Here is a 27,587-nt window from a genome sequence, read left to right as displayed (position 1 = left end):
GGACTGCAAGAAGATCAAACCTATCTATTCTGAAGGAAATCAGCCCTGAGTGCTCACTGGAAGGACATATCCTGAAGCTGAGGCTCCAAGACTTTGGCCACCTCATGAGAAGAGAAGACTCCCTGGAAAAGACCTTGATGTTGGGAAAGATGGAGAGCACAAGGAGAAGGGGATGACAGAGGGCAAGATGGTTGGACAGTGTTCTCAAAGCTACCAGCATGAGTTTGACCAAACTGCGGGAGGCAGTGGAAGACAGGAGTGCCTGGCGTGCTCTGGTCCACGGGGTCACAAAGAGTCGGACACGACTAAACAACAACAACATGTCCGGCTGTCCTTTGTCAACAACAAATTGTCGCTGTTTTTTTGTGTTGAATATATGCTATATGGTAATTTACGGACCTAACAGGTATCTAAAGCCATTTGCACATAACAAAATATGTATTTTATCAAAGTTACTGTTGAACTGAAATACAATTAAGAAGAAGTATCCAGGTTTTTTCCCCATTTAAATTTTTGGGGGACCCCCAAGAGAGTGGGGCCCTAAGCTATAACTTGTTTAGTTTATACGTAAATCTGGCACTGACTTTAAGGAAACTGGAGTTGTCACCGTTTTTGCAGTTAAAAACAAACTAAGCCAGACCAGTAAAACTCCACTATTAACAGCCCAAAATGACAGGTTTACTATGCACTCCTAAACATATTTACTACTTATAAGGGGAATCTACTCCCTGAACAAATAAGCAGAGGAACAGAGCAGCAGTAAGTTGTGTTTACTATTCGTTCCCAGAATCATAGAATTGTAGAGATAAAAGGGACCCCGAGGGCCATCTAGCCCAACCCCCTGCAAGGTAGTTACTCAGGAGATAAGCCCTGTTGAGTTCAATGGGGCAGCAGATCAGGAATGAATGCCCAGCCAGTTCCTAAATACCTGTGCTGGAATTAGGGCACTGAAGGCGATTCACCTGCATGGGGCGCTGAGCCAAATGGGGACAAAATATAACAACAACAACAAATATACCTCCTATATTTACACAGGTACCTAATAAGATCCGGGAAATTCTGGATGTACGGCAATCCTATTGGTTGCGTTTGTTATAATTGATTTCAGTGCTTTTATGCTGTTTTCGTAGCTCCCTTTGGGTCGCCTTCGTGAGGAAAGCAACATAATAAAATATAATAATAATAATAATAATAATAATAATAATAATAATAATAATGTACCTCCTATATTTACACAGGTACCTAATGAGATCCATTAAAAAAGCAACTGTTCCGAAAGGAATTATGTACTGTGAAACTACTGTGGGACCAATTTCAGGTGGACCTTAAGTGTGTTTCATAGGATTTCCAAGGCGCATTTAATTGTATTTCATTTTAAGGCATTTTTACTTATTTTTGGCATTTAATTTTAAAGGAGCTCCCTTCCCCGGGAAGCCGGTTGGCGAGCGATACTCACTTCCTTCGAGCAACGAGAATTGCTGGACCAGCTCCGCTTTCCTTGGACCTGGAGTCCCTTCCTTCCTTCTTTCTTTCCTTCTATCCCTCCTTCTTTCCTTCCTTCCTTCCTTTCTGGCGGGGCTCGTCTTCCCACCCGAATCCCTTCGGATCAGGTCTTTGCAAAAAGCTTTCTCTTCCGGGGAAGGCGGAGGACCCGGACCGACGTCACGGGGAGGATCGCAGGGCAAAAATAAATATATATATATATAAACCAGTAATTAAAAACCGCAAGCGCCGCCCCCCTCCGTCGTCTCCATGGCAACCCCGGGCCCCGGGCGCCTCGTGCGCGCGCGCTTGCAGCCCTTGCAGCCCGCGATGCATTGCAAGGGTTCCTTTGCGCGCGCCATGCGCCGCTCGCGCGCAATTTGAATTGCGCCTGAAGTTTGCTCCAAAGTGCCAAACGCGGCCCGCTAGTTATTACCCCTTTCTTCCACCCCACGCATATTTATGTTGTGAATTTAGGAGGAAGGGCGGTATACAAATTTAATAGGGAATAATAATAATAATTGCAAATTTTGGGGGCGTGGGGGTGGGGAAAGAGAGCTGTGGTGCTGAGAAAGAATGGTGTCTTGCCACAACCCTGCACTGTGGGACACTGTTGCTCTTCCCATTTTTTATTTTTTTTTATATAAATATTTATTAAATTTTCCAGTTTTATACAAACACAAAAGAAAAAAGAAAAAGAAAAATATTAAAAACAAATCAATTTCAACCACAGTTTTTCAATAACATGTTTCTTTGACTTCCTCATACCTCCCCTTCTTGTTTTCTAGTTCAAATTGTTAATCCAGCAAATCCTAATCTCTTAACATTCCTTTTAACTAACACCTTATTCTCCAATCAGCTTTTTAAATTTTATGACTTAAACAATTTTAATCCCAATTATTTTTATCATAACAGCTAGAGACCACATAAATTCAATCCAGCATCTTTCAGAGTTCATTAATTTTATAGTATTTCTGTAAATAGTCCTTGAATTTCTTCCAATCTTCTTCTGCCGACTCTTCTCCCTGGTTGCGGATTCTGCCAGTCATTTCTGCCAATCCCATACAGTCAATCAACTTCATCTGCCATTCTTCCAGAGTGGGTAGATCTTGCGTCTTCCAGTGCTTTGCTATGAGTATTCTTGCTGCCGTTGTAGCATACATAAAAAAAGTTCTGTCCTTCTTTGGCACCAAATGGCCAACTATGCCCAAGAGAAAAGCCTCTGGTTTCTTCAAGAAGGTATACTTAAATACCTTTTTCATTTCATTATAAATCATTTCCCAGAAAGCCTTAATCTTTGGGCACGTCCACCAAAGGTGAAAGAATGTACCTTCAAGCTCTTCCCATGTTTTAAGGCTGTGACAGCAATAACGAATAATGCAAATGATAATATAATAATAATTTATTATTTAAACCCCGCCCATCTGGCTGGGTTTCCCCAGCCACTCTGGGCGCCTCCCAACCAAACATTAAAAACACAGTACAGCATTAAACATTAAAAACTTTCCTAAACAGGGCTGCCATCAGATAATAATGTGATAATGATAATAATAATAATCTGATAATCTTAATAATCTGATAATCTTAATAATCTGATAATCTTAATAATAATCTTATGGTAAAATAGAAGGCTCTGGGACCTAATTGACCAGCCAGGATGGGCAGATTTGAAAAAACTGGCTAGAGATGTCCACTTTTGAAGCTGCATTTAAGGAAGAGGGGTTCAGTCTTCCTCTAGCTGTCATTAAAAATATTTACCTGTTGTGGTTCATAGCAAACATAATCGGCACTTTTATGAACTTCATAGCTCTAGGAGGTGGTGCCTGTGTTATGTATTTTGTTTTTATACTGTAAACTACCCTGTGATCTTCAGATGAATGGTGGAATGTAAATTTAATTAATAATAATTTTGTGGTCATTGGGTCATTAGATATCATGGGAGGTTGAGCTACCCTATGCTTCCATATAGGCTTCCATTATAGTCCATAACTGACTATAATGGGGACTATAATGTGAGACAGGCAAATCACTCTTTAATAAAGGCCACAAGAAGTGTCATCTTTTCAGTCTTTATTGGGGAAATACAGCATCAAATTCACAGAAAAAATGATCCAAGTAAATAAGTAAACAGCCCCTTTCTCTTTTTTTCTAATGAATTCATCCTGGCAAAATGTGTGTGTGTGTGTGTGTCCTCCAAGGTTTATGTGGGATTTTGCAGTCAAATTTGTGATTTTGGCTGCAAACCCCTTATTCAATCGCTTTTAACTTTTGTATGTTTTAAAGCAGGGCAGTAAATTTGTCTCCATTTTGCTGTTTTTATTTTTTTATAAACCAGTTTGAGGATTCTTTTACATTTTTACAATCAATAGGCGTGCAATTTTTATGAAATAAATAAATAAAATAGATTGTATGCCTTTTCATTACGATTCCCAACAAATGTCCCAATTCTGGGGAAATATATTTTAAGATCACTGAATGCAAGTTGTGGTTACATTTAGCAACCAGGGAAGATGACCCTTGGGGTCCCTTCCAACTCTGCATTTCTAGGAGACATCACCTTGCCAACAAAGGTCTGTATAGTTAAAGCTATGGTTTTCCCAGTAGTGATGTATGGAAGTGAGAGCTGGACCACAAAGAAGGCTGATCGCCGAAGAATTGATGCTTTTGAATTATGGTGCTGGAGGAGACTCTTGAGAGTCCCATGGACTGCAAGAAGATCAAACCTCTCCATTCTTAAGGAAATCAGCCCCGAGTGCTCACTGGAAGGACAGATCCTGAAGCTGAGGCACCAAGACTTTGGCCACTTCATGAGAAGAGAAGACTCCCTGGAAAAGACCCTGATGTTGGGAAAGATGGAGGGCACAAGGAGAAGGGGATGACAGAGGACGAGATGGTTGGACAGTGTTCTTGAAGCTACCAGCATGAGTTTGACCAAACTGCGGGAGGCAGTGGAAGACAGGAGTGCCTGGCGTGCTCTGGTCCATGGGGTCACGAAGAGTCGGACACAACTAAACGACTAAACAACAAAAGCTGCCTAAAAATCATCAGGCGGGCACATTTTTTAAAAAATAAAATTTATTTTTTACTGCATTCATTACAAGGAACCCTGCAGAGGGCCTTCTTGGTAGTGGCACCCACCCTATAGAATGCCCTCCTATTAGATGTCAAGGAAATAATCCGACCCTTAGAAGACATCTGAAGGCAGCCCTGTTTCGGGAAGCTTTTAATGTGTTATGTACTGAGTTGAATAGGATCCAAAAGGCAGCAGTCTGATTGGTCCTAGAACAATAGGATCCAAAAGGCAGCAGTCTGATTGGTCCTAGAACAATAGGATTCAGAATGCAGCAGTCTGATTGGTCCTAGAACAATGCAGCAGTATGATTGGTTGGCAGAAACCACCCAATCATGCTCCAGATAGAAGTGAATCCACAACCTGATTGGCTTACAGTAGAATTCCGGAATTAGCCAATCATGTGCAGCCCATTGTGTAAATAATGTATATAAAGCAGATACTTTGAGGGGACATTCATTCCTCCTCACCACTATGAGCTGAATAAAGAGCATGAAATCACTTTGCGACTCTTAGTATATTTCATAATATTTTAATATAATAATATGGTATTATTATATATTGATATTTTAAAATATTACTTCTTCTTCTTCTTCTTCTTCTTCTTCTTCTTCTTCTTTTTATTATTATTATTATTAGCTTTTAATCACTCCGGAATCATTTATCGCGGGATCTGTTTCCCCGCGCGCTCATTCCCGTTTCTTGGTAACTCCTCTCAGGCTCCGCCCACGCCCGCCCCCCGGAAGCTGCTTGTCTCGCTCGTGCGTCAATTGCCCCGGATGAGTCGGGAGAGCGGAAGACAAAAGACACGAGCTGTGGGGGCGGGGGCGGGGGAGAGAGCGAATCACGTGGGAAGCCGAAGGCGCGCGCGGCGGTTGGCGAAGCGGCGTCGGCGAGGCGTTATGCCGTCATTTCCGGCCGCGGCCAAGAAGCCGGTGGTGGTTTGCTCGGGCGGCGGCGGCGCGTTCGCGGAACGAAAACGAGACGGACCCGGCTAGAGGGATAGCGGTTCCCCCGCCCTGCCATGGCCTCCCTGCTCAAGGTGGATCCGGAAGTTAAGATCAAGGTACGGAGGGAAGCGGGGCCTCGGAGGGGCGGGAAGGAGAGGAGAGCGGCTAAGTTGCTTCGCGGGGCGAGCGTGCCCCGGAGCATGTGCAGAGCGCCGGCCTCCGGAAGGAGGCGGGAGAGGCTTTCCCCGGGGCGCTTCAGCCGCGGCTCCTCTCCGCTGACGGGGCGAGAGGGCCGGTTGCCATGGAGGGCTGAGGCCCTGCTGGCCCAGCGCCCTTGGGGGGGGTCTGTCCCGGGCCCGTCAGACCCCGCACCCCGCTTAGCCAAGACACAACGGGCCTGGCTCACCACCTCGCCATTTATGGAGGGAGGCAGTAGGAACCCTTCAGATTTTCGGATTGTATCCCTGCCTCTTGGGAAGTTGGCACGATCACACCGAGTCTTCTTGCACGATTGCAAGGGAACCGGGTGTGGGTTAAACCGCAGAGCCCAGGACTTGCCGATCAGAAGGTCGGCGGTTCGAATCCCCGTGACGGGGTGAGCTCCCGTTGCTCGGTCCCTGCTCCTGCCAACCTAGCAGTTCGAAAGCACACCAGTGCAAGTAGATAAATAGGTACCGCTCCGGCGGGAAGGTAAACGGCGTTTCCGTGCGCTGCTCTGGTTCGCCGGAAGCGGCTTAGTCATGCTGGCCACATGACCCGGAAGCTGTACGCCGGCTCCCTTGGCCAGTAAAGCGAGATGAGCACCTCAACCCCAGAGTTGGTCACGACTGGACCTAATGGTCAGGGGTCCCTTTACCTTTAAGGGACCCGGGGGGGTCATCTAGGCCAGCCCCCCTGAAATGCAGGGATATTTCACCCAACGCGGCCCTCGAACCCACGACCTTGGGATTAAGAGTGGCTGGGGAAACCCAGACAGATGGACGGGTGTAAATAAATTAGTATTACTTGTTGGGTCTCTGGACCGTAATAAAGGTTGATGGTGATATCAAATTATTATTACAGTGGTACCTCAGGTTAAGAAATTAATTTGTTCCGGAGGTCCGTTCTTAACCTGAAACTGTTCTTAACCTGAAGCACCACTTTTAGCTAATGGGGCCTCCTGCTGCCGCTGCACGATTTCTGTTCTCATCCTGAAGCAAAGTTCTTAACCCGAGGTACTACTTCTGGGTTAGCGGAGTCTGTAACCTGAAGCGTCTGTAACCCAAGGTACCACTGTGGTGCATCTTTTCTGCCCAAGCTGCGGATCATTGGAACTACACTGCCTCTGGCCACAGGGGATGCTCTCTGCTTGATTCTGACAGGCCAAGGGCACCTGCCGTTGCTGCATCCTTCAATGGTGGCTTCTTTAAGCTGCTTGGATGTTACTGTTTTTTACCTGCCCTGCAGAGGGTGGGTTTATTCAGATCAAAGGGATTTGAGGAAAAAGTCTCCATTTAAGTCAAACTTCCAAGTTTATAGTAGCTTGTATATTTCCCAAACAAGCAATGCATTCTGGCTGGCAAAGCACACCTGTTTGCATCTAAATTCATTATATCGTCCAGGAACGTGCTATACACCTCAGATCATTCACCCAATATGACTTTTGCCCTGGCTAGATTTTATCAGCCTAGAAGAGTAATTGCCAAATTAAGGATTTCTGTGTGAAGTTAAGGAGTGATAAGCAAGGCTGTTTTGGAAGCTCAGTACTGTACTCAGAACTGTGAGTTGGCATGTAGCAGCTGGTCAGAATAGATAGGAATTAGATGGCCGTGCTACTTGACAGCATGCTTATTCAACATTTGAACAATAATATATACAAAAATATATACATTGCATGACCTATTGTGCAATATTTATAATGTTTGACTTAAGAGGTCACATAGTGTTCCTCAGGATTCATTTTTCATGTATAATAGAAAATCAGGCTTTAGCTCAGATTAGTTTGATAGAGCGTACTAGATCCAGTTTCATGGGTATTTTTAATGGTTATGTTCCACTTAGATTTCATTTGAACCCCAGCTATTTTTAACAGTTTTTTAAAAGAAAATATTTTTTTTTAAAAAAATTAAGAGCCATTTTTTGTCCTGAATCGAGAGCCTATCAATTTTCTCTATTTGTCTCTATTTTTTTCTCTTCTACCCAGCCTTAAAGTTAAGTTTCAGACTGGTAGCATGTAGGAAATAGTGCAGGCTTCGTTGCGTTTTATATATGTATTACTATTCACCTGTCAATTTTCTGTTACGGTAATGGGCTTTTTTGCACAAACTTTCTTGCAGCTTTAAAGTGCAGACTTTCTTATAATAGGTCTGGAGAGAAGTCTTGTGTGGTCCTTTTTTGCTTCTTTGTGTTTGGGAGAGCTTCCCATTTTAAAAATTAGTTTGCCCATTCACCTATTTTTAGGTAGCTGTTAAATTGTCTACTGCTTATTTTATTTAATGCATTTATACCTTGGTCTTCAGCTGACAATAAATCTTCCAGAGTAACTTGCAAAGATCGGGGGGGGGGGGGGAGGGGACAGGCCTTGCCTTCAGGCTTTCAACTTAAACACAACACAAGATTGGGAGGGGTGAAGGTAAAAAAGCAAACTCATGCACTAGTTCTTAATTATAGAGCTCAACAGCTTTTAATTCAACAGGTCATGGAACTGGGTCTAAACATAATGAAGAAATTGCTGCTTCCTCCCCCGCTGACATCAGTGATGGCAGTTGGTAGTTAGAGCAGGATGGTGCTGAGGCAAAGCTGCGGCCAAGCATCATTTTGGGGGGGGGGGAGAGGTATCAAGAGTGCTGCCCCCTCTTCTTCTGGTGGCCTCAAGGATGGCAGCTGGCTATTGAAAACAGTGCTTTCCAGGAAGAGGGCACCTTTACTGAGTATTTGGAGGTGTGTCTGTTTTGCTTTCTGATCCTGCAAGTGATCATCGTGCTCTGATCTCCTACATTGGATTGTAATAAAAAGCCATCCATGCGAGGGGGCAGGGATGGGAAATCTGTCTTTCCCTGGTCCCTCTTGAGTCCCTTTGCCCCCTCCCCCCCAGTACACTCTTAATATTTGAAATCAAGATAGCGTTGTGTATTATTTTTTAAAAGCAGGAGATGAAACAGAAGAAAACGGAGAAGCAAAACTGTTTCTCCCCTACTCTTCACTTGATCTCTGTTATCACTAACAGATCATGGGCAAAAAAGAGTGTGGTAGAGTAGGAACGTCTCCTAGACCCTATATTCTTGCACAAAAGTAGTTGGGGGTTGGGGGTGGGATTTCTGCTTGCTGCCGCTAACATCCCAACCTGCCTGAACCAAGGGAGGCACACTTCGCTCTGCTGCCAGGGAATATTTGCATCAGCAGAGGAAAGTATGGTTGTCACATCCCTTGAGCTGTTTCAGAGGAAGGAGCCTCAAATCCTTTCCCTAAATAGGATGAAGAGTGACAAGTATGAGGGGGAAAGTTGTCCTGTTTTGGCAGACTCATTAACAGGAGGGTTTTAGAATTGTGAGGAGGGAGAAAGGGGGAGCAACTCTTGTTCCATTTATCTCCTTCTAGCAAATCATCTATCAGTTTCACAGATTTTTTTCTATTTATCATGAAAACCCAAATACAAAGATCTTCAACTACAGAATGGTAAAACATTAAAGCAATCGTGAAACTAGCAAGAGTCAGCAGTAAAATATTTACACCCAGTACAGTGTTAAAACAGGATGCCTAACTTGCCCCAAAGCCGCCTTGAGTAAAAACACGTTCTTAACTTGTCCACTGAAAAAAGACACGTGATGGGGAACAGTGAGTGCCGCAAAATTGGTGGCTCCAAGTAATCCTGAGAGTGAGGGCTGCTTTCTGTCTAAGGAACAGACCAGGTGGAAATATGATGCAAGCCTTGCTATGCAAATATATGACTTTGCAACCCACATGTAGGAGGCAAAGTATTGCTTCTCGTGACACTTTATGTGCTCTTCTTAAGTAAAAGGGATTTATATTCTTTGGAGAAAAAACTAAACTGTGCTACAGCCTTGAGGCTGAATCTATCCATTTCTGATAACATCCAGTGGGCAGAGGGACCACTTCTACTTTGAGGCAGTGGTGGCGGTTGTTTTTAATGCATATTTGCCATAGGTGAGGCCTAGATCCAGGGGAAGCATGTGTGTGGAGGAAAAATAACATTGGCTGACCCATACGATAGCATAAAGAAGTAGAGTAGACTGCTATAATTTGGAGGCTGTTTTGAAGGGAACATAGGAGTTGGCTCACCTCATCTGCTGTAACTTCTTATACTGACACATCCGCAGATCTAATGGTTGATCAGAGGTAGGGCTGAGCATTTGTCTGGTTTTCAACATCGTGATATATCACCAGCTAAACATCACAATACAGTGGTACCTCAGTTCTCAAACATCTCTGTTGACGAACATTTGAGAGCTCAAAACGCCTAAAACCCGGAAGTAAATGTTTCAATTTTCGAACATGCCTCGGAAGCATAGCTGTCAACTTTTCCCTTTTCTTGCGAGGAATCCTATTCGGAATAAGGGAATTTCCCTTAAAAAAAGGGGAAGGTTGACAGCTATGCTCGGAAGTTCAACGGCTTCCACTGCGTGTTTCTCAATTTTCTCAATGAAATTTGCAGACCGCACCTCGGTTTTCGAATGTTTTGGAACTCGAACTGTCTTCCGGAACAGATTATGTTCAAGAACCGAGGTACCGCTGCGTACCGATATATCACAATGTCTGAAATAAGGATGTAACAATGTATGGTAATGTCTGGCAACTGCCACTACTTAGGGTTGCAGAACTGACACATTTTTACTTGATTTTAACATATTGTTACACGTGTACAGAGCAACAGGGGTGGCAGGAAACATGAGAGAAGAAAGCCTCACAGTTTTCCCCACATCACAATTTTTTACGTAGCTCACGGACCAAACATGATATATCGCAGTGTCAGATGTTAAGAAACCATTACCGCAGTGTGGGCTTCAATTATGGACGATTTATCGGTATCAGAGGAATATGTGTAGAAGAGAGCTCCAGTACTGGCATAGCTTAATGGAACCATCTTTGCAAGAATTAGCTATGTCAGTTGCTCAGCTTTTTGGCTATATGGGACAATCCATTTGCTGCAGGCTTGGACTTCCATACTGCTGCTCCCCAGGCATGAGACATATTCTATAGGCACTGTGTATGTACAACTCAGATAAAAACAAGGAATGATGGAGAAGGCAGGTAATTTTAGGCACTGGCTGGAGAGATGGCAAGGCTACATTCTCTTGTGGATAGTCTTGTGGGGGCTGCATGCCAGGCAGGGCATGATGAAAGAGGGGAAGACCGAAGGCATAGGCATGTCCCGTTCAAACAAATCCAGGCACGCCATCTAGCTGTGACAAGGACCAATGATCTGACTTAGTATGGCCAGCTTCATCTGTTTATATGCACATGGGCCAAAAACACCCACTTGGGAACTTGTCGCTCTGGCCTTATGCAGTGACCGTTAGCAGCAATACTGTGCTGAGTTTGAAAAAGGAGCTAAAGAATGGGTTGGTGCAGGATAGGAAAAGAGATTGTGGAATCTCTAGTGGCAGCACCAAACTTCTAGATGGCCAGGGAGTAAAGATTTTTCCAACCCCGCAATCCCTCGGCGGTTGTTAGCCAGAATCAGCGGGGTCTGTAAAAAACTTGGAACACGGCTAAATGATTTCAGAAAAATGCTTTCCGGTGGCACATAACACTTTGTGCCCTGGGTTGTTGATTCTAAGCAAATTGTGGTTTGGACTAAATGACACTCGGACATCATTCCCAACTCTACAGTTCTTTGATTCTATGAGAATATTGTGCTACTGTACAGAACACAGCTCTGTGTATGCTTGGCTCACTCTGTTTGACCCAGTTTGGACTCTGTTCTAAACTGCTTCTTTTCCCTCCTGCAGGTAGACTCTTTCAGGGAGCGGATCACAGGTGAAGTAAGTGTCGTGATTCCTTCCCGCCACCTGCGCTTAATGCTGAAGGGTCTGGATGTTTCTATTGCTGGAACATCTTGCTGGAGACCCTTTGTTTTTTTAAAAAAATGATATTTATTGGAATTTTCAAAATGTTACAAAATAAAATAAAAACAAAGAAAAATGCAGATTCAAACAAAAAAAAGAGAAAAAAATACAACAATACATCACAAACAATTAAAAACATTTAAAAAACAAATTCATTATTTCCAAATCCTCAACTTTCATTACCTTCTTTCTTAGATCTCCTCCTCCTCCCTTTCTTTGTATCCTAGTTGTTAATTATCCCAGCAAATCCTTTCCATATTTCATAATATTCTGTCATTACATTACCCTAAACTGTTTTAGTCTTATCTTTCTATAATAAGATAAATCTTAAAGCTTAAAACTTAAATCTTGTCCTTACCAGCTTCTCATAACCATAACATTCTTTCATAATTCTTTAAACATTTTTGCTAAAGGCAAGTAATTTCATTCCAACATTTTTCTAATGTTCATCAATTTTATAAAACAGTTCTAATGGTAGAGAAAAGAAATACAAACAAGTCCAATCTTCATCCAACGTCCCTTCCTCCTGGTTCCGGGTTTTGTCAGTCCTTATTATCACGTCAATCTAGCTCATTAACCTGGCAACCTTGTATCCGAGGCCCTCAAGTCTCTTCCATGTCCCTTCCGCAGCTCTTCTTCATATTTGTAGCTGTATTTTCCCTTGTCTCCTGCTCGTGATAGCTCCAGCTTGGCAATATTTTTAGCCCTTCTCGACAGATCAGCCCCTTTTCCATATTCAACACTAAATTCCATATGGTATTTAACAGCATGTTTCAAAAACCCTCCAAGATTAAGAGCCCCCACAATCCCAAACATCTCACGGCCCATTGCCATATTTGAAAAGTCCAGACATCTCAGCATAGGGGGGTCAATCCAGCCCCCCATTTCCAAGCCAAACCAAACTTTTTCTTTCCAAATCTGGCCTTTTCCAAGTTCATTTGTCAAGTCCGAAAACTCATATTCCTGTTGGGCCTGTTCTGTCAAAACACACTCCTGATTTAATTCCTGAGTGGGCTCCACATATTTTGCTTGCTGGAGACCCTTTGATGACTCTTAAGAGAACTTCAGCTAGTCAGTTAGAGAGCTTGTCTGTAGCTCTGTTCTGGCCCCTGCAGTATCCAAGGCTCATAGCTTTTGCCTCTGGAAGTGGTTCTACTGGTTCATACAGAGGGTTAATTTGGGGTTAATTTCTGATCTGTCCATTTGTAGATAATCTCAGTATTAATTGATGCATCACAGCTGGCTTTTCTTTGTCCTTCAGGCTGAGGATCTGGTGGCAAGTTTTTTCCCAAAGAAGCTTTTAGAACTCGATGCGTTCCTTAAGGTAAGAGTTGCAAGCCCAGTGCCTCTCACCTGGTTTTTCTTTTCCAGTGAGTGGCCTTTGACTATAGCAGACTGAATTATTATTATTATATTTATATTTATATTTATATTTATATTTATATTTATATTTATATTTATATTTATATTTATATTTATATTTATATTCCACCCTATACCTGGGGGGGGGTGTCTCAGGGCAGTTCACAGAATATGGGTTTGGTGTTGGATCCAAGTTGGGTTGGTTCTGTTTGGGAATGTGTTCAGCAATTTAACATTATGCTTCGGCTGTTCTCCTTTCCTAGGATCCCATTCTGAACATTCACGATCTCACCCAAATCCACTCAGATATGAACCTTCCTGTTCCAGACCCAATCCTGCTCACAAACAGTCATGATGGACTGGATGGGGTAAGGTGGTTCACTTTACCTGGGTGTAATATTTGAGATGTTGATCAAAACTGCATAATGCTCACATTTGCTGACAAGGTCTGGGCAGAGAGATAGTTGCTTATGTCAGGACCCATGTCTTCCTCTCCATATTCTGTGTATGCAGAATAGAATTTCCTACCCTTATGGCATGAGTTAACCTCCTATAGAACAATCAAAGAAAGTCATGCAGCTGGCAAATTTCTCAAAAGTCGAAGTTTTATTTATAAATCATTGGAATTTCAAGACAATGTAGGGACTTGTGTTTCATTTTTGCTTGTTTGACTGAGATGGCAAGTCATGAACGTGATTCTTATACGTTCAATTAAACTCTTATTTAATTAGTTAAGGATGCAAATGGTATATACTTACACCAAATACACCTATTATTTTCTCTTCCTCTTTGCCTTCTTTGGGTCCTTTCTTTTTCCATACTCTCCTTTTGTAATTTCCTCTACCTATTTCTCTTTTCCTACAGTTTTAGTTATTTGGATAAACACGCTTCTTTAGATTTTACTTTGTATATGATTTGATACAATACAATTTCCCCCCTGTAAATAATTTTGTACATATTTGCTTGCTTTCTGTAAAAAAATAATAATGTCCTCTTTGTTTTTTTCAGCCCAATATGAAGAAGAGAAAGCTGGAAGACTGTGATGAGACCTTCCAGGGTGAGTTCCTAAACTTCTGCTGCTAAATTCATGGCATCTGATTGCTGTCAATGCTGGTTTGGGAGCTTGTGTTTGTCTTACGAAACTTGTCCGATTAAGTGAACACTCTGAGCATACAGGGTTGGGAAAATCCAGAAACCTTAAACTTTCATATTGGTGCCAAGGAATTGAAGTATTAATTCATTGATGTAATTGTGGTCTGCACCTTGGCCATAAATTTGTCCCAGATGCAGCTTCTCAGTACACAGTTGACTCCTAGGAATTTGAAATGATCCCTTGAAATACTCCAGCTTTTCGCTACTTTACTGCAGGATGGCTGGATCGTTACGTTGTTTGAATATTAGAGTGGTACCTTTGGTTCTTAAAATTAACCCAATCCGGAAGTCTATTCCAAAACCAAAGCATTCCAAAACTGAGGCACACTTTCCTATAGAAGCCATGGAGCCTGCATTCGCTCCATAAGACGCACACACATTTCCCCTTACTTTTTAGGAGGGGGAAAGTGCGTCTTATAGAGCGAAAAATACGGTATTTAAAACGGTTGCTTAGAAGTAGGAATAGACTGATCCAGAGTGGGTAAACACTCTGCCTGCATAAAACCCCACAGGTATCCCGGAACATAGGAAGCTGCCGTACACTGAGCCAGACCATTGGTCCATCTGGCTCAATATGGCCTACACTGACTGGCAGCAGCTCTCCAGGGTTTCAGACAGGCATCTCTCTCCCAGCCCTACCTGGAGAGGCCAGGGGTTCAACCTGGGAGCTTTTGCTTGCAAAGCTGTTGCTCTACCACTGAGCTTATGGCCCTTCCTGACCTGCTGAGCGGCAATCACATGCATGCGCACCCATGCTCACACTCCATGGAATAAGTGGCAAATCTTTTCTCGTGGCGCCAGGTACCAAAGTCTTTGTTATGCCTAATGGGATGCTGAAGAGCAACCAGCAGCTGGTGGACATCATTGAGAAGGTGAAACCCGAGATCCGGCTGCTCATTGAGAAATGCAACACGGTGAGTGCTGGGCTGCCTTTTCCTTCCTCTTTGGGCTCGGACGCTTTACAGATCAGTTTCCTGTGGCGGTGCTCTGAACAGCAGAGATAAAATCAAACATGCTTTTTTTCAGTTAGCTCCTCAGAGAGAATGAGGTGGCCAATTGTGCATATCGGCAAGGATGTGGGGTCACAGATCCGGCCTCTGCTTGCATGTTACTGTGGCAAACCTTTATGAAGTTTGCTTAGTTCTTGCTGAGGTGCCTAGACTTCAGATTTCAAACTGGTGCCTTGTGTGACTGAATCCTTCTCTAATTCCCCCCAGTGTGGTGTAGTGGTTAAGAGCGGTGGACTCGTAATCTGGGGAACCAGGTTCGCGTCTCCGCTCCTCCACATGCAGCTGCTGGGTGACCTTGGGCTAGTCTCACTTCTCTGAAGTCTCTCAGCTTCACTCACCTCACAGAGTGTTTGTTGTGGGGGAGAAAGGGAAAGGAGATTGTTAGCCGCTTTAAGACTCCTTAAGGGGAGTGAAAGGCGGGATAACAAGTCCATACTCTTCTTCTTCATACCAGCATTTATTTTTATTTTATGATTTAAAAGCATTTCATAGACCACTTTTTTCATTCTTTGCAAAAAACCTAAATAGCATTCAAAAACACTGTAAAAACAGTGAACAGCATTATAACAAATGAAAAGCAGAAATAACAGGGTAAGATCTTATGGATCAAGGAAAGACCATGCAGAAAGATATATCTTTGCGTGGCCTGGATAGCTCAGTTGGTTAGAGATTGGGGCTGATAACGCGAAGGTTGCAGGTTCGATCCTCATATGGCACAGCCTTGCTGGGGGTTGGACTAGATGATCCTCAGGATCCCGTCCAACTCTTCTGTTTTATGATTCTAAGACGTCTGAATCAATTCACAGACCATGCTTTACATATGATAAAAGGAAGTGCATTCCACCGTGCAGGGGAAATGGCAGAAAGTGCCCTTTTTCAGGTTGCTGTCCTGAGATAGTCTGCAGAATGTGATGCCACTTCAAATTCCCCCCTAGAGCTAGGTGATCTTACAGGTCTATACAGGGGCAGGCGGTCTTTCCGGTAAGCTGGTCCTAAGTTGTTTAGCGGTTCTATATGTTGGTAACAAGATTTTGGACATGGTCTGGTAGCCAACTGGAGCCAGTGCAGTTCCATCAGCCCAGGTGTAATATGTACACATTGAGGTGTTCCACTCAGTAACTTAGCCACAGCCTTCTTGGCCATGGAAATCTAGCATATCGGGGAGAAAGTTAGCTTAGAATTCTCTCTGTCTCTGTGATCTGTTGGTTTTTTGTGCATGGGAATGTTTCGTTTGTATGGAGGAGCGTTCAGTCATGTGACAACACCCCCTTCTGTGGTCTGAAGAGGTGCCCTTAGGTTTGGGTTTACCATCTCAGTGAAAACTGGGCCAGTGTTGGGTTTGAATGCAGGAGACTAAATTTCAAATCCTTGTTTTGTTTTGGAGTTTTAATTGTTCTGCAGCAAGTGTTTTTAGGGACGCAGGTGGCACTGTAGGATAAACCACAGAGCCTAGGACTTGCCAATCAGAAAGTCGGCGGTTCGAATCACCGTGATGGGGTGAGCTCCCGTTGCTTGGTCCCAGCTCCTGCCAACCTAGCAGTTTGAAAGCATGTCAAAGTGCAAGTTACCTTCCCCAGCGGGAAGGTAAACGGCGTTTCCGTGTGCTGCTCTGGTTCGCCAGAAGCGGCTTGGTCATGCTGGCCACATGACCTGGAAGCTGTACGCCGGCTCCCTCGGCCAGTAAAGCGAGATGAGCGCCGCAACCCCAGAGTCGGCCACGACTGGACCTAATGGTCAGGGGTCCCTTTACCTTTACCTTTAAGTGTTTTTAACACTTGATTGGAAGCCGCCCAGAGTGGCCGGGAAGCTCAGCCAGATGGGTGGGGTATAAATAATAAATTATTATTATTATTATTATTATTATTATTATTATTATTATTATTATTTAGTCTCTCTGTCTCGGCCTGAACTTCCTGGCTCAGATGCTGCATGTAGAACAGTCTGCCAGCTGTTTTCAAAGTATACAGCAAAGCAGTGGCACCTATTTAATATGACATATTCTGCCCGGCAGGTCAAAATGTGGGTGCAGCTGCTGATTCCCAGGATAGAGGACGGCAACAACTTTGGCGTTTCTATTCAGGTAGGTCAGCAGTTGGGGGTCGGGGGCAGAATCCTGAGGAACTGTCCCTTTCTGGGGTGGCGAGCACAATCAGAATTTCAGGAACCAAAATGCTTTTTCTGAGCAGGAGCAGTCACCATTAAGAAAAAGCGGTCAGAAAAGGGCAATATATATTTGGACTGCCTCTGGATCAAGTCACTTTGCTTCTTTAGGTTCTCAGCATCCTTAACCTAGCTCAAGGTTGTCATCTGAACTAGCCATACGTTTAGCAGTCACAGGCAGTCCATCATTTGAAAAATAAGACTTTAGAGCCATCTTACCCCAAAATGGCAACTAGACCACGGGTAGGCAAACTAAGGCCCGGGAGCCGGATCTGGCCCAATCGCCTTCTAAATCCGGCCTGCGGACGGTCCAGGAATCAGCGTGTTTTTACATGAGTAGAATGTGTCCTTTTACAGTGGTACCTCGGGTTAAGAACTTAATTCGTTCCAGAGGTCCCTTCTTAACCTGAAACTGTTCTTAACCTGAAGCACCGCTTTAGCTAATGGGGCCTCCAGCTGCCGTCGGAGCACGATTTCTGTTCTCATCCTGAAGCAAAGTTCTTAACCCGAGGTACTATTTCTGGGTTAGCGGAGTCTGTAGCCTGAAGCGTATGTAACCCGAGGTACCACTGTATTAAAAATGCATCTCTGGGTTATTTGTGGGGCATAGGAATTCGTTCATTTTTTTTTTCAAAATATAGTCCGGCCCCCCACAAGGTCTGAGGGACAGTGGACCGGCCCCCTGCTGGAAAGGTTTGCTAACCCCTGAACTAGACATTTCCGTTTTGGTCACTGTAACCTTGGTTTAAGGAGCCGTTTGAGTATATATATCTGAGTTTCTAACACTGCATTTTGGCCAAGGCTGATTGGGTGGCTCTTTCTGCCTTGCTGGGGCTCAGGCCTCCAGTTCATGGCAGAGACTCATCAACATGACCTGTTAAGATATTGGCTGGATACGTCCAGGTATGAGTGCACCTGAAAATTCTCTCAAATATTTCTTTGTTGGCTCCTTCCTTTGCAGGAAGAGACTGTGGCGGAGCTCCGAACTGTGGAGAGTGAAGCAGCTTCATATTTGGACCAGATCTCTAGGTGGGTGCCTTTTCACGCCTTGGTGCAGAGTGCCTTCAAAGGCTGGCTTTTGTTCCATAGGGGTCTGTCCCTCTCTAGTGTATGCTGTTTGGGCACCTCCTGGCCAACCGTTGAACCACCTCTCTTGTTTCCATTTCAGATACTACATCACAAGGGCAAAGCTGGTTTCTAAAATAGCTAAATATCCCCATGTGGTAAGTGCAGGTATTAAGGTGACAGCTGAGTTTTGCGTTACGAACTTTTAATAATAGCATTAGAGAAGTGGCTAAAAGGCTTCCTGACTGAACCCTTGGGGAATATTGTTGTCATGAGGGTCTGCTTCGAATTAAATTATGGAGCACGTCAGTCTCGGCTTCTGTTTCTGTGGGTTTTGCATAGGCCTGTTGTCTCTTCCGACCAGTTCTTGATTGTCAACATCCTTTTGGGTTGGGGTTGGAGTCTAGGTATACTGATGGTAGTGACTGAGAAGACCCCGAGAAAATGGCAGCTTTGCAGGTGACTCTCGGCTGGGAGATGGAATGAGACAGCAAGTCCACTTAGTGCAAAGCAATTCTGGCTAAATAACTGTCTCTGTAGGAGGATTACCGTCGCACGGTGACTGAGATGGATGAGAAGGAATACATCAGCCTGCGGCTCATCATTTCGGAGCTCAGAAATCAATATGTAAGTCCAGTCTTGAAGGCGATTCATAACACCTCCCTGTGCACAAGCCCTATCAAGGTGCTTGAGGGTGGGGGGCTGGGGCCCGTAACAGTTGAGCCAGTTTTGCAGAGGGCTGGTCTCTCAACCAGTTATTAATTGCCGACGCCTCTTAGGGTAGATGGGACGCGGGAGGTGCTGTGTGTTAAACCACAGAGCCTAGGACTTGCCGATCAGAAGGTCAGCGGTTCGAATCCCCATGATGGGGTGAGCTACTGTAGATAAATACCATATTTTTCGCTCTATAGGACGCACCCGACCATAGGGCACACCTAGTTTTTAGAGGAGGAAAACAAGAAAAAAATATTCTGAATCAAATGTTGTATAAACTACTGTATTTAATAAACAACCGGTATATCAGAGTCACATTACAACCATGTAAAGTGAACAGCAGTCAACAATGGCATTAAGAACCATCATCACTGTCATTAACAAATGAAGAGAGACTGTAAGGTTTGAGTACTCTTCTAGTCTTCTGTGAACCCCAAGAACTCATCACTGCTAGAGTCAGAATTTATGAAGCTCATTTGCTCACAATCACTGACATCACTTTCTTCGCTATCTTCATGTAAAATACCATCTTCGTTTCCATCCAAATCATAGCTAATGCCACATTTTTTTCCTCTCGGTCCTCTTCCTCCCCTCTCTCAGCGAACAGCCTGCCCGCTGCTCGCAAACATTCCCTTTACTTGAATTACAGTCAAGAAACAGCTGAGCAGAGCCTCTCTATCTTTAAAGAGCTGCGCCGAGTGAGCGTGTCTGTGGCTCTTGCTGGCTTTTCTTGTTTTCCTCTAAAAACTAGGTCTGTCTTATGGTCAGATGCGTCTTATAGAGTGAAAAATACGGTAATTGCCGAGGCATCTTAAGGTGGATGGGCCCCTTCTTCCTGGAGTATGTGGGGTGGCATCACTTATCTAGGCAATAGCGAGCTCTGTCCTTTTTTTTGCCTGGGGTGTGTGTGTGTGCAAAAAAATCGTTTGCAAGCCAGATCCTCCCTGAGCCAAGAAGAAACCAACCCCTGTCTCCTCTCCCGCCAGGTGACTCTCCACGACATGATCCTAAAGAACATTGAGAAGATCAAGCGACCCCGGAGCAGCAACGCCGAGACCCTCTACTGAGCTGTCGACAATCTGAACTCATGAACTGTTCAGTAGGCTCAAGGCAGCCCTTTTGCCTCAGTTTATGTGACTATCAAGATGGGGAATCTGGCTGGAAACAGTCCTCACCACACTTTTAGTTAAAAAAAAAAATCTAAAGAAACTCTCCTAGCTCTTTCTGGTTGGTTTTTATTTGGGTCTCGGGATTTGCCCCCCCACCCACCCCCATCTCTTGACACCCAAAAGGTATGGGGCAGAGCTTCTCTTCCTGCGTGGGTGGGAACAGGATAGCGGCCAACCTGCTCCAGGCAACCACCCCTGTGCCAGCAGTCCTGAATGACCCTGTTCTGTAGCAGCTGGGAGGAACTCTTCCCTTCTAGGTAGTGTATCTTTGAACTGGTCGAGAGCAGCGTCAAGTTCTGCTGGACCAGTTCAGTTTTCCCATTGAAAAATGCATTTGGGGGAATCGAGTGCCCTTTTCATCTCACATGGCTGTCCATGCCCACTGTCCAATCATGCAGATTCTGATGCCACTGTGTTAAGTTTTTCCTTCCTGCCCCCCTTCCCCCCGTTGATTCGTTGTTCTGAATCTATGCTAATCTATTCTGGATTACGTTCTGCACTTAAGGAGCTCTCCTCTCGATACAGCACTCCTTTTGCCTGGCAAGTAAACCCAGTGGAACCCTGGAGTGCAGTGGGCGTTCTCTGGATTTCGGGCTGGGGCAGCGCTGCATAGACAGTTGGCCCTGCAGAATCGGCTTGCCTAATACTGGCACGGCCGAGCGAGTGCCGAAGGACTGGAGAATTTCCCCGTCTTCGTTCTTCTTCTCTCCCACCCGAATATAACAAGCCTAGCAGTTGTTCCTGGAGGGGCCCTTTCTGACTTTCAAGAAACCCCAGGAAAGCGTGTCTAGGTTTTGGCCCTTTGCTGCGTGAACGAATCCCGCTGGGATTCTTTGGTTTTGCTCTTTTCTAATCTTCAAGCGAGCAGGTAGGGGGCACCAACTAATAGGAGTGCTTCAGTTTCCCTTGAGATCTACTCTTAGTCTTTATATTCCTCTTGTGCCGTAGTATTGTGAGTGGTGTTAGATATGTAAAAACAGTGGCAGCGTGAATGCCGTTTATCGGCCCCTCTCCCTTCCCTTGGTTGCTGTTTTTATTTTTAAAGAAATCTCTGCCAGCCTCCTAAGAGCACAGGAAGCTCACCTTCCCTGTGCCCTTTGCAGATGCCTTTGTTATTGTCATTTGTAGCTGGGCAAACCTTAGTCTTCCCTGGAGGGCAGACTCTTGCGACAGCTGCCGTTGTAGCTGCATCCCGAGAGTAGTCCTCTTCTGCGTTTCTTTGTATCGGCTGCTTTGTTGGATTGTTCATATTTCCTTGCCACATTGAACGTATGTACAACTTTTACTATGTTGACAAATTAAAAGTAATAGGTACTTTGAATTCATCCTCGGCGGTCACCGTGTGTACGAGCAACCGGGGTCTCTGCGTGATGCTCAGTTGGTCTTCTGCCCCATCTGGCCTCCCCCTGTTTGGACTTTGTTCGGTAGCAGCAATCTGTTATGATGCTGAGTTGAAATTGAATATTCACTCTCACGTTCTCCTCTAGAAATATGGGATATTGGTGGCCTAAGGAGCCCTAAGGGGCATCGGTTAAGGCCCCAGCTTCTGCTCCTGTCAGTATTAATACTTAGTACTACATCACCAAGTTTATCTTTGCTGCTCCTGGCGCTGAAATCTGCTCATTGTGACATTCTGCTTAGGGCACCTATTGTAGCATCGACCCGTGGTCCAACTGGCTTCAAGGCTGAACTAACATTAACTAGCTCAAGGTGAGTCGTGGGTTGATCTCTGCTCAGAGCGGCCGCCTGTACTTGACTTTTGCCTAAAGTGAGCTGAGCAAAGTTTCAGATATGCTACGGCTGTTGCAGAGCTGTGCATCTCTGAATTGCCTGTCAGATTCTGTGGAGAGCAGCGTGTCTCCATAATATCAATCCCTTCAGTTGTTGCCCGTTCGCCCAGAGGGTTCGAATCCTGCCTTTTTGGGCGCTTGCTCTGCCCCTGCAGCTTGAGAGCTGACGTGCTGCTCAGATCTCTGGGAGCCAGAGTTCTAGGCCATGAATTGCTATGTTCACCCCGATGTAACAAGACAGCTTCTTTACCTTGTGGGAGAAATCGGGCTGAGTTCTTATTATGAAAGTTTTCCTCTGTGCTGAGAATTCTGCAGTACTTCCTTCTCTGTAGTAGCCCTCTGCCCAGACAAGCAAGAGAGCTTAGATAGAAGGTGTTTGCGCCTTGTGTGTGTCACGTAGACTGTCCTAGTGGATTCACTATTTTGGGGCAGTGTTGCAAATGTGTGTGCCTCCAAAACCTTACTGCACTGTGAACTCTGGAGTTTGCATAACTAACTCTCTCTTTTTTAAAAAACAAAATCACCACCTTATCTGTGTCCACAGTTAACCATCTTCTTAGACCTGCCTGATCAATAAGAGACCTGGCACAACATGACAAAATGAGTACAACGGCACATACTGCCGTGAGATCCACATTCCATTGTGGCTACCCAAGGTTCCAGCTGGGATGAGGTGGTTTGAGTAAAGGTGAAGGATCGGTCAGGGGACTGTGTCAGTCCGGGGCCTCGGTTGCACAGGAACAATCTCAGTACAGTGGTACCTCGGGTTAAGTACTTACCGTATTTTTCGCCCTATAGGACGCACTTTTCCCCCTCCAAAAATGAAGGGGAAATGTGTGTGCGTCCTATGGGGCGAATGCAGGCTTTCACTGAAGCCTGGAGAGTGAGAGGGGAGAGCCCGCCGCCAGCCCCGCAAGCTCCGGGGACAGTGGGGAGGCGCAGCGCGTCTCCCCGCTGTCCCCGGACCTGGTCTGAAGGCGGGCGGCGGGGAGAAGAGCGCTTCTCCCAGCTGCCTGCCCCACAAGCTCTGGGGACAGCTGGGAGGCGCAGCGCGTCTCCCCGCTGTCTCCGGACCTGGTCTGAAGGCGGGCGGCGGGGAGAAGAGCGCTTCTCCCAGCTGCCTGCCCCACAAGCTCTGGGGACAGCTGGGAGGCGCAGCGCGTCTCCCCGCTGTCTCCGGACCTGGTCTGAAGGCGGGCGGCGGGGAGAAGAGCGCTTCTCCCCGCTGCCTGCCCCGCAAGCTCCGGGGACAGCGGGGAGGCGCAGCGCGTCTCCCCGCTGTCCCCGGACCTGGTCTGAAGGCAGGCGGCGGGGAGAAGAGCGCTTCTCCCCACTGCCTGCCCCGCAAGCTCCGGGGACAGCGGGGAGGCGCAGCGCGTCTCTCCGCTGTCCCCGGACCTGATCTGAAGGTGGGCGGCGGGGAGAAGAGCGCTTCTCCCCGCTGCCGGCACCACAAGCGCTTGGGGGGGGGATAATTTTTTTCCCTTTATTTCCCCCCAAAAAAACTTGATGCGTCCTATGGGCCGGTGCGTCCTATGGTGCGAAAAATACGGTAATTCATTCCAGAGCTCCGTTCTTAACCTGAAACTGTTCTTAAGCGGAAGCACCACTTTAGCTAATGGGGCCTCCGGCGCCGCCGGAGCACGATTTCTGTTCTCATCCTGAAGCAAAGTTCTTGCAAAGCAAGCCTTGACCTCAGGTTGACCCCTAACAGGCAGGCTGGAGGTCATGTGGCCGTACCCAATGCCTTTCCAAAGACCATTACATCTGTCATCAATAAAGTTGTGACCTGATTTGACCCAATTAAAATAAAAATAAAAAATGAAGCAAAGTTCTTAACCCAAGGTACTATTTCTGGGTTAGCGGAGTCTGTAACCTGAAGCATCTGTAACCTGAAGCGTATGTAACCCGAGGTACCACTGTACCTGTGCTTGAAGCTGCTGTTCTGTAACAGGAACATAACTTTGTGCTGCCCTGGAAGTGAAGTGAATACCCAATTCACCACAGAGTGCCTTCTACTTGTCAAGGGACCTGCTGATGATGGTGAAGATCGTTCCACTATATAGGAGAGTGTGAAGTCCAAATATTCCAGATCTATAAGAAGAGAGATGCTCTGAATGGGGCGGGGGGAAACCCTCGTTAAACAAGTCAATATACTTGAAATAATACCATATAAAAAAGCAAGCATAGTGGCGTCAGCAGCAATAACAAAATCTGCCTGAATCTGCTGCTGTGTGAAAACCACTCAGTACAAACATTCAGATTTTCCATGGCCCTTTTGTCTTGGTCGGCCTCCGTTGCTTTTGAAAGGAGGATTCGCTTCTGAGGTACCATACTGAAACTGAGAAGCATCATTCCTGCTTTGTTTCTTTGAACGCAATGAAGGGGAAGGGAAATGGCAAATAACAAAGAGGACTGGAGGGTGGGGTCTTGTCATGGAGGTGTGTTTAGTGAATGGCGCTCTCAACCAGGGATGGGAACCTCTGGTCTTCAGGTGATGCTCAGTTCAGATTCCCCTCAGCCCCAGCCAGCATCGCCAGTGGTCAGAGATGGTGGGATCTGTGAAAAGTCACACGTTCCTTATCCCTGCTGCAAACCTTTTCTGGACCTAAGGAAGCTGGAGAGCCCTTTAACACTGACCTAGGGTTATCGTTCTAGGTAACTGGACTGATTGCGTGTGAGAGCAAAAACCAGTTTGGCTTTACTGATGACACCCAAAGTGATGGTGGCCAGTTTGCAAGTGGAAGAATGGCAGGTCATCAAAGACAACGAGGCCTTGTTCTAGTCCATGGCGGCTTATTCTACAATGGATCTGTTAATCTTCAAGGTGCTGCAAAGTTTTGTTTTGCTGCAAAAGACTTAACATAGCTACAGATATACATATATGCTCATCCATTATGCATCAGCTGCCTTTGGTAAGAAAGTAACTTGCTTTCCTCTGTAAGCAAGTGTAAGGCATGGTTAATGTTTGCACTGATGGTTGTGATGGATGGAAACTCAAAACCTGGGTGTCAGGGAACTGTCATCTGAGACGAAGGAGGTGAAAGGGCTCATGGAGGGTGAGAGAGACCACTCAGCGGAGGAGGGGACCAGCAGGGGGAGAAGTGGAGTTACAAGGGAAAGTGAGTCGGAGGGAGAGCTCAGAGATACTTCAAGCGGGAACAGTGGAGAGGTTTCAGGACCTCCCGTAGGCACACCCACTCCTCGGCGGAAACTGTCACGCCGAGAGTCCAGAAGACGCGTTTCCGTCAAGGAGCTTTTATGCTGGAAGAAATTCCGTAAACGCCCACTGTCCGATTCAACGAGCGATTGATGGAGCCATGCTTAAGGAGCTCCATCACAGACAGAGGTTTGGGAACTTAGCCATGCTCTGAGGGATCAGGATTTTACGCACAAGCAGCTCACCATCCCATCACAGCAATCGGACAGTCCCTGAAAGCAGCTTGTGCAGAGAGGCATCATGAGCAACCCAGCTGGAGCCGGAGGAGCAGCAGGAGCTGGAGAAGGTCCAACTCTGGAAGAAAGGTGCAGAGTTTTGGAACTCCAGCTAGCAATGCAAACGGCGAGGCTAGAAGAAAGGAGGGCGCAGGATGCAGAAAAGGCAAAAGGCGCTACACTAGCAAGAAAGATGCCAGGAATGGTGCAGAAGTTTGGGGGGGACCCCAGGAACTACCAAGCCTTTAGGACAGAGATGCAGTATGCTCTTGAACTGCAATTTAACGACTTTCCCGATGAGGCATCGCGAGTGGCGTTTGTGATTGGCCATCTCGAAGGAGGGGCGAGAGACTGGGTCCGGCCCCTGGTGGCAGGGAATAGTGACATGCTGAAGGACGCGAGGAAGTTTTTTCGCGCCATGGATTTGATGTTTTCCAGCGAGATTGAACAGGGACTGGTGCGCAGACAATTGATGGCTTGCAAACAGGGGAGCCGATCGGTTCGTGAGTACTGGACTGAGTTTACAATGTTGATACATAAATTGGGGTGGGACCTATCGGCGGAACCCATTCAAATGCTCTTTGAAGAGGGGCTTTCTTCGGCGGTGAAAGACGAACTTTCCCGGGCGCCCAGGGCGGAGTCTATGGACCAGCTGACCAAATCAGCGTTGACCATTGGAGCGCGCCAGGAGGCAAGAGCCTTGGAGAAGCGGGAGGGGAAAGGAGAGCGTTGGAGGGATTTCCGCATTCCAGAGATTCCAGAACCCAGTTTCCCGCCCGGAGAGCCGATGGAAGTTGGAACAGCGCGCGCGCGCGCAGTTTCAAATCCCAGTGAAGGGAGGAAGAAGGAGGGAAAGAGCGCCAAGAAATGTTACCTCTGCCAGCAGCCAGGTCACTTTGCCAGAGTCTGCCCACAAAGAAAGGAATGGCAAGGGATGGCGGGAGCTGTTGGGGGGAAGGAGGAGGAAGTCCAGGAGCCAGTAAAAGCCAGCGCCTGTCTGCCGCTGTCAGGGCACTGCAGACAGGCCAAGGAGCAGTAAAAGTGCCCACTCCGGAACCTCCAAGACCAGCTCTAGTAATAGAGGTGCTGCTAGAGCTGGCAAATGGATACCCACTAAAGACCAAGGCGCTGTTGGACTCAGGCAGCTCCTGTAATTTTATGAGCAAGGAGTTTGCAGCTGAACACCAGATACAGACACTCCCTTTAAGCAACCCCCTGCAGGTCACCACGATCGATGGGAGGGAGCTGTTGGGGGGAGAAGTTAGCCTACAGACCGTCCCAATGGTTATGAGGGTGGCAAGGCACACTGAAAGGATAGCATTCAATGTAGCCACCCTGGGAGGGGCGCCAGTCATTTTGGGAATGAGCTGGCTAGCGTTGCATGACCCGCTAGTGGGCTGGCATCAGAGAGTGGTCTCCTTTGGGTCAGCACATTGCCTGGAACACTGCAAAGAGGGAAAGGTGCCAGAAGGGGCAAAAGCCTCTCTAGCAGGGATGGAAGTGGCGGACAAAGGGAAGGTGCCCAAACAATACGCTGACCTGAGCAAGGTCTTCAGCGAAAGGGAAGCAGATAAACTACCACCGCATAGAGACTTTGACTGCCAAATTAACCTGGTCCCTGGGGCCCAGCTCCCCGTGGGCAAGCTGTACGCCATGTCAGACAGGGAAATGCAGGAGTTGAGGGAGTTTATTGACAAAAACCTGAAGAGAGGTTTCATCAGAGAGTCCAGAGCGGTGGGGGGCAGCCCAGTGTTTTTTGTGGACAAAAAAAACACGGATAAACCGAGATTGATCGTGGACTACCGGCGGCTGAATGCCGTGTCAGAACCAGTGACTTTCCCCATGCCCAGAATTGATGACATTTTGACCAGGGTGAGGAAGGGAAAGATATTCACGAAACTGGACCTGAGAGGAGCGTACAACCTGATACGAATAAAGAAGGGGGATGAATGGAAGACAACGATGTTCACCCCCCTAGGGGCTTTCGAATATCTCGTTATGCCCTTTGGATTACAAGCAGGCTCCGCCTGTTTTCAATCGTTCATGAACCATGTACTGGGACCTTTGCTCTACAAGAGTTGCGTGGCCTTTCTCGATGACGTGCTGATATATTCAGAGAATGAGGAGCAGCATGTAAAGGATGTCAGGGAAGTGCTGAGCCAG

General features: G+C 46.1%; 3 protein-coding genes across 6 annotated transcripts in view; 1 reads left to right on the top strand and 2 right to left on the bottom strand.

The window, feature by feature from the left end:
* Positions 1 to 1,714, bottom strand: part of BECN1 (beclin 1) — a 29,887-nt gene extending 28,173 nt beyond the window's left edge. Inside the window, exon 1 of one of the 3 annotated variants that reach the window (XR_014541033.1) lies at positions 1,457 to 1,714. The gene's annotated coding sequence lies outside the window, so the exon portion shown is untranslated. The remainder of the gene's footprint in view (positions 1 to 1,456) is intronic. The other 2 variants (XM_083583364.1, XM_083583365.1) reach the window with 2 other exon arrangements.
* Positions 1 to 27,587, bottom strand: part of LOC310747938 (tigger transposable element-derived protein 1-like) — a 943,100-nt gene that overhangs the window by 207,908 nt on the left and 707,605 nt on the right. The gene's annotated exons all lie outside the window — the stretch shown is intronic.
* Positions 5,331 to 21,524, top strand: PSME3 (proteasome activator subunit 3). Its single transcript, XM_083583567.1, has 11 exons — positions 5,331 to 5,618; positions 11,451 to 11,483; positions 12,829 to 12,891; positions 13,193 to 13,297; positions 13,938 to 13,986; positions 14,883 to 14,995; positions 17,103 to 17,171; positions 18,213 to 18,280; positions 18,420 to 18,474; positions 18,857 to 18,943; positions 20,017 to 21,524. Exons 1-11 carry the CDS (start codon positions 5,577 to 5,579, stop codon positions 20,095 to 20,097), a joined length of 765 nt encoding a protein of 254 aa, XP_083439693.1. The 5' UTR covers positions 5,331 to 5,576; the 3' UTR covers positions 20,098 to 21,524.

The sequence above is a fragment of the Podarcis filfolensis genome (genome assembly GCF_964270895.1).
Source record: "Podarcis filfolensis genome assembly, chromosome: 13".
NCBI classification, from domain to species: domain Eukaryota; kingdom Metazoa; phylum Chordata; class Lepidosauria; order Squamata; family Lacertidae; genus Podarcis; species Podarcis filfolensis.
This window is presented reverse-complemented; position numbering and strand designations above follow the sequence as displayed.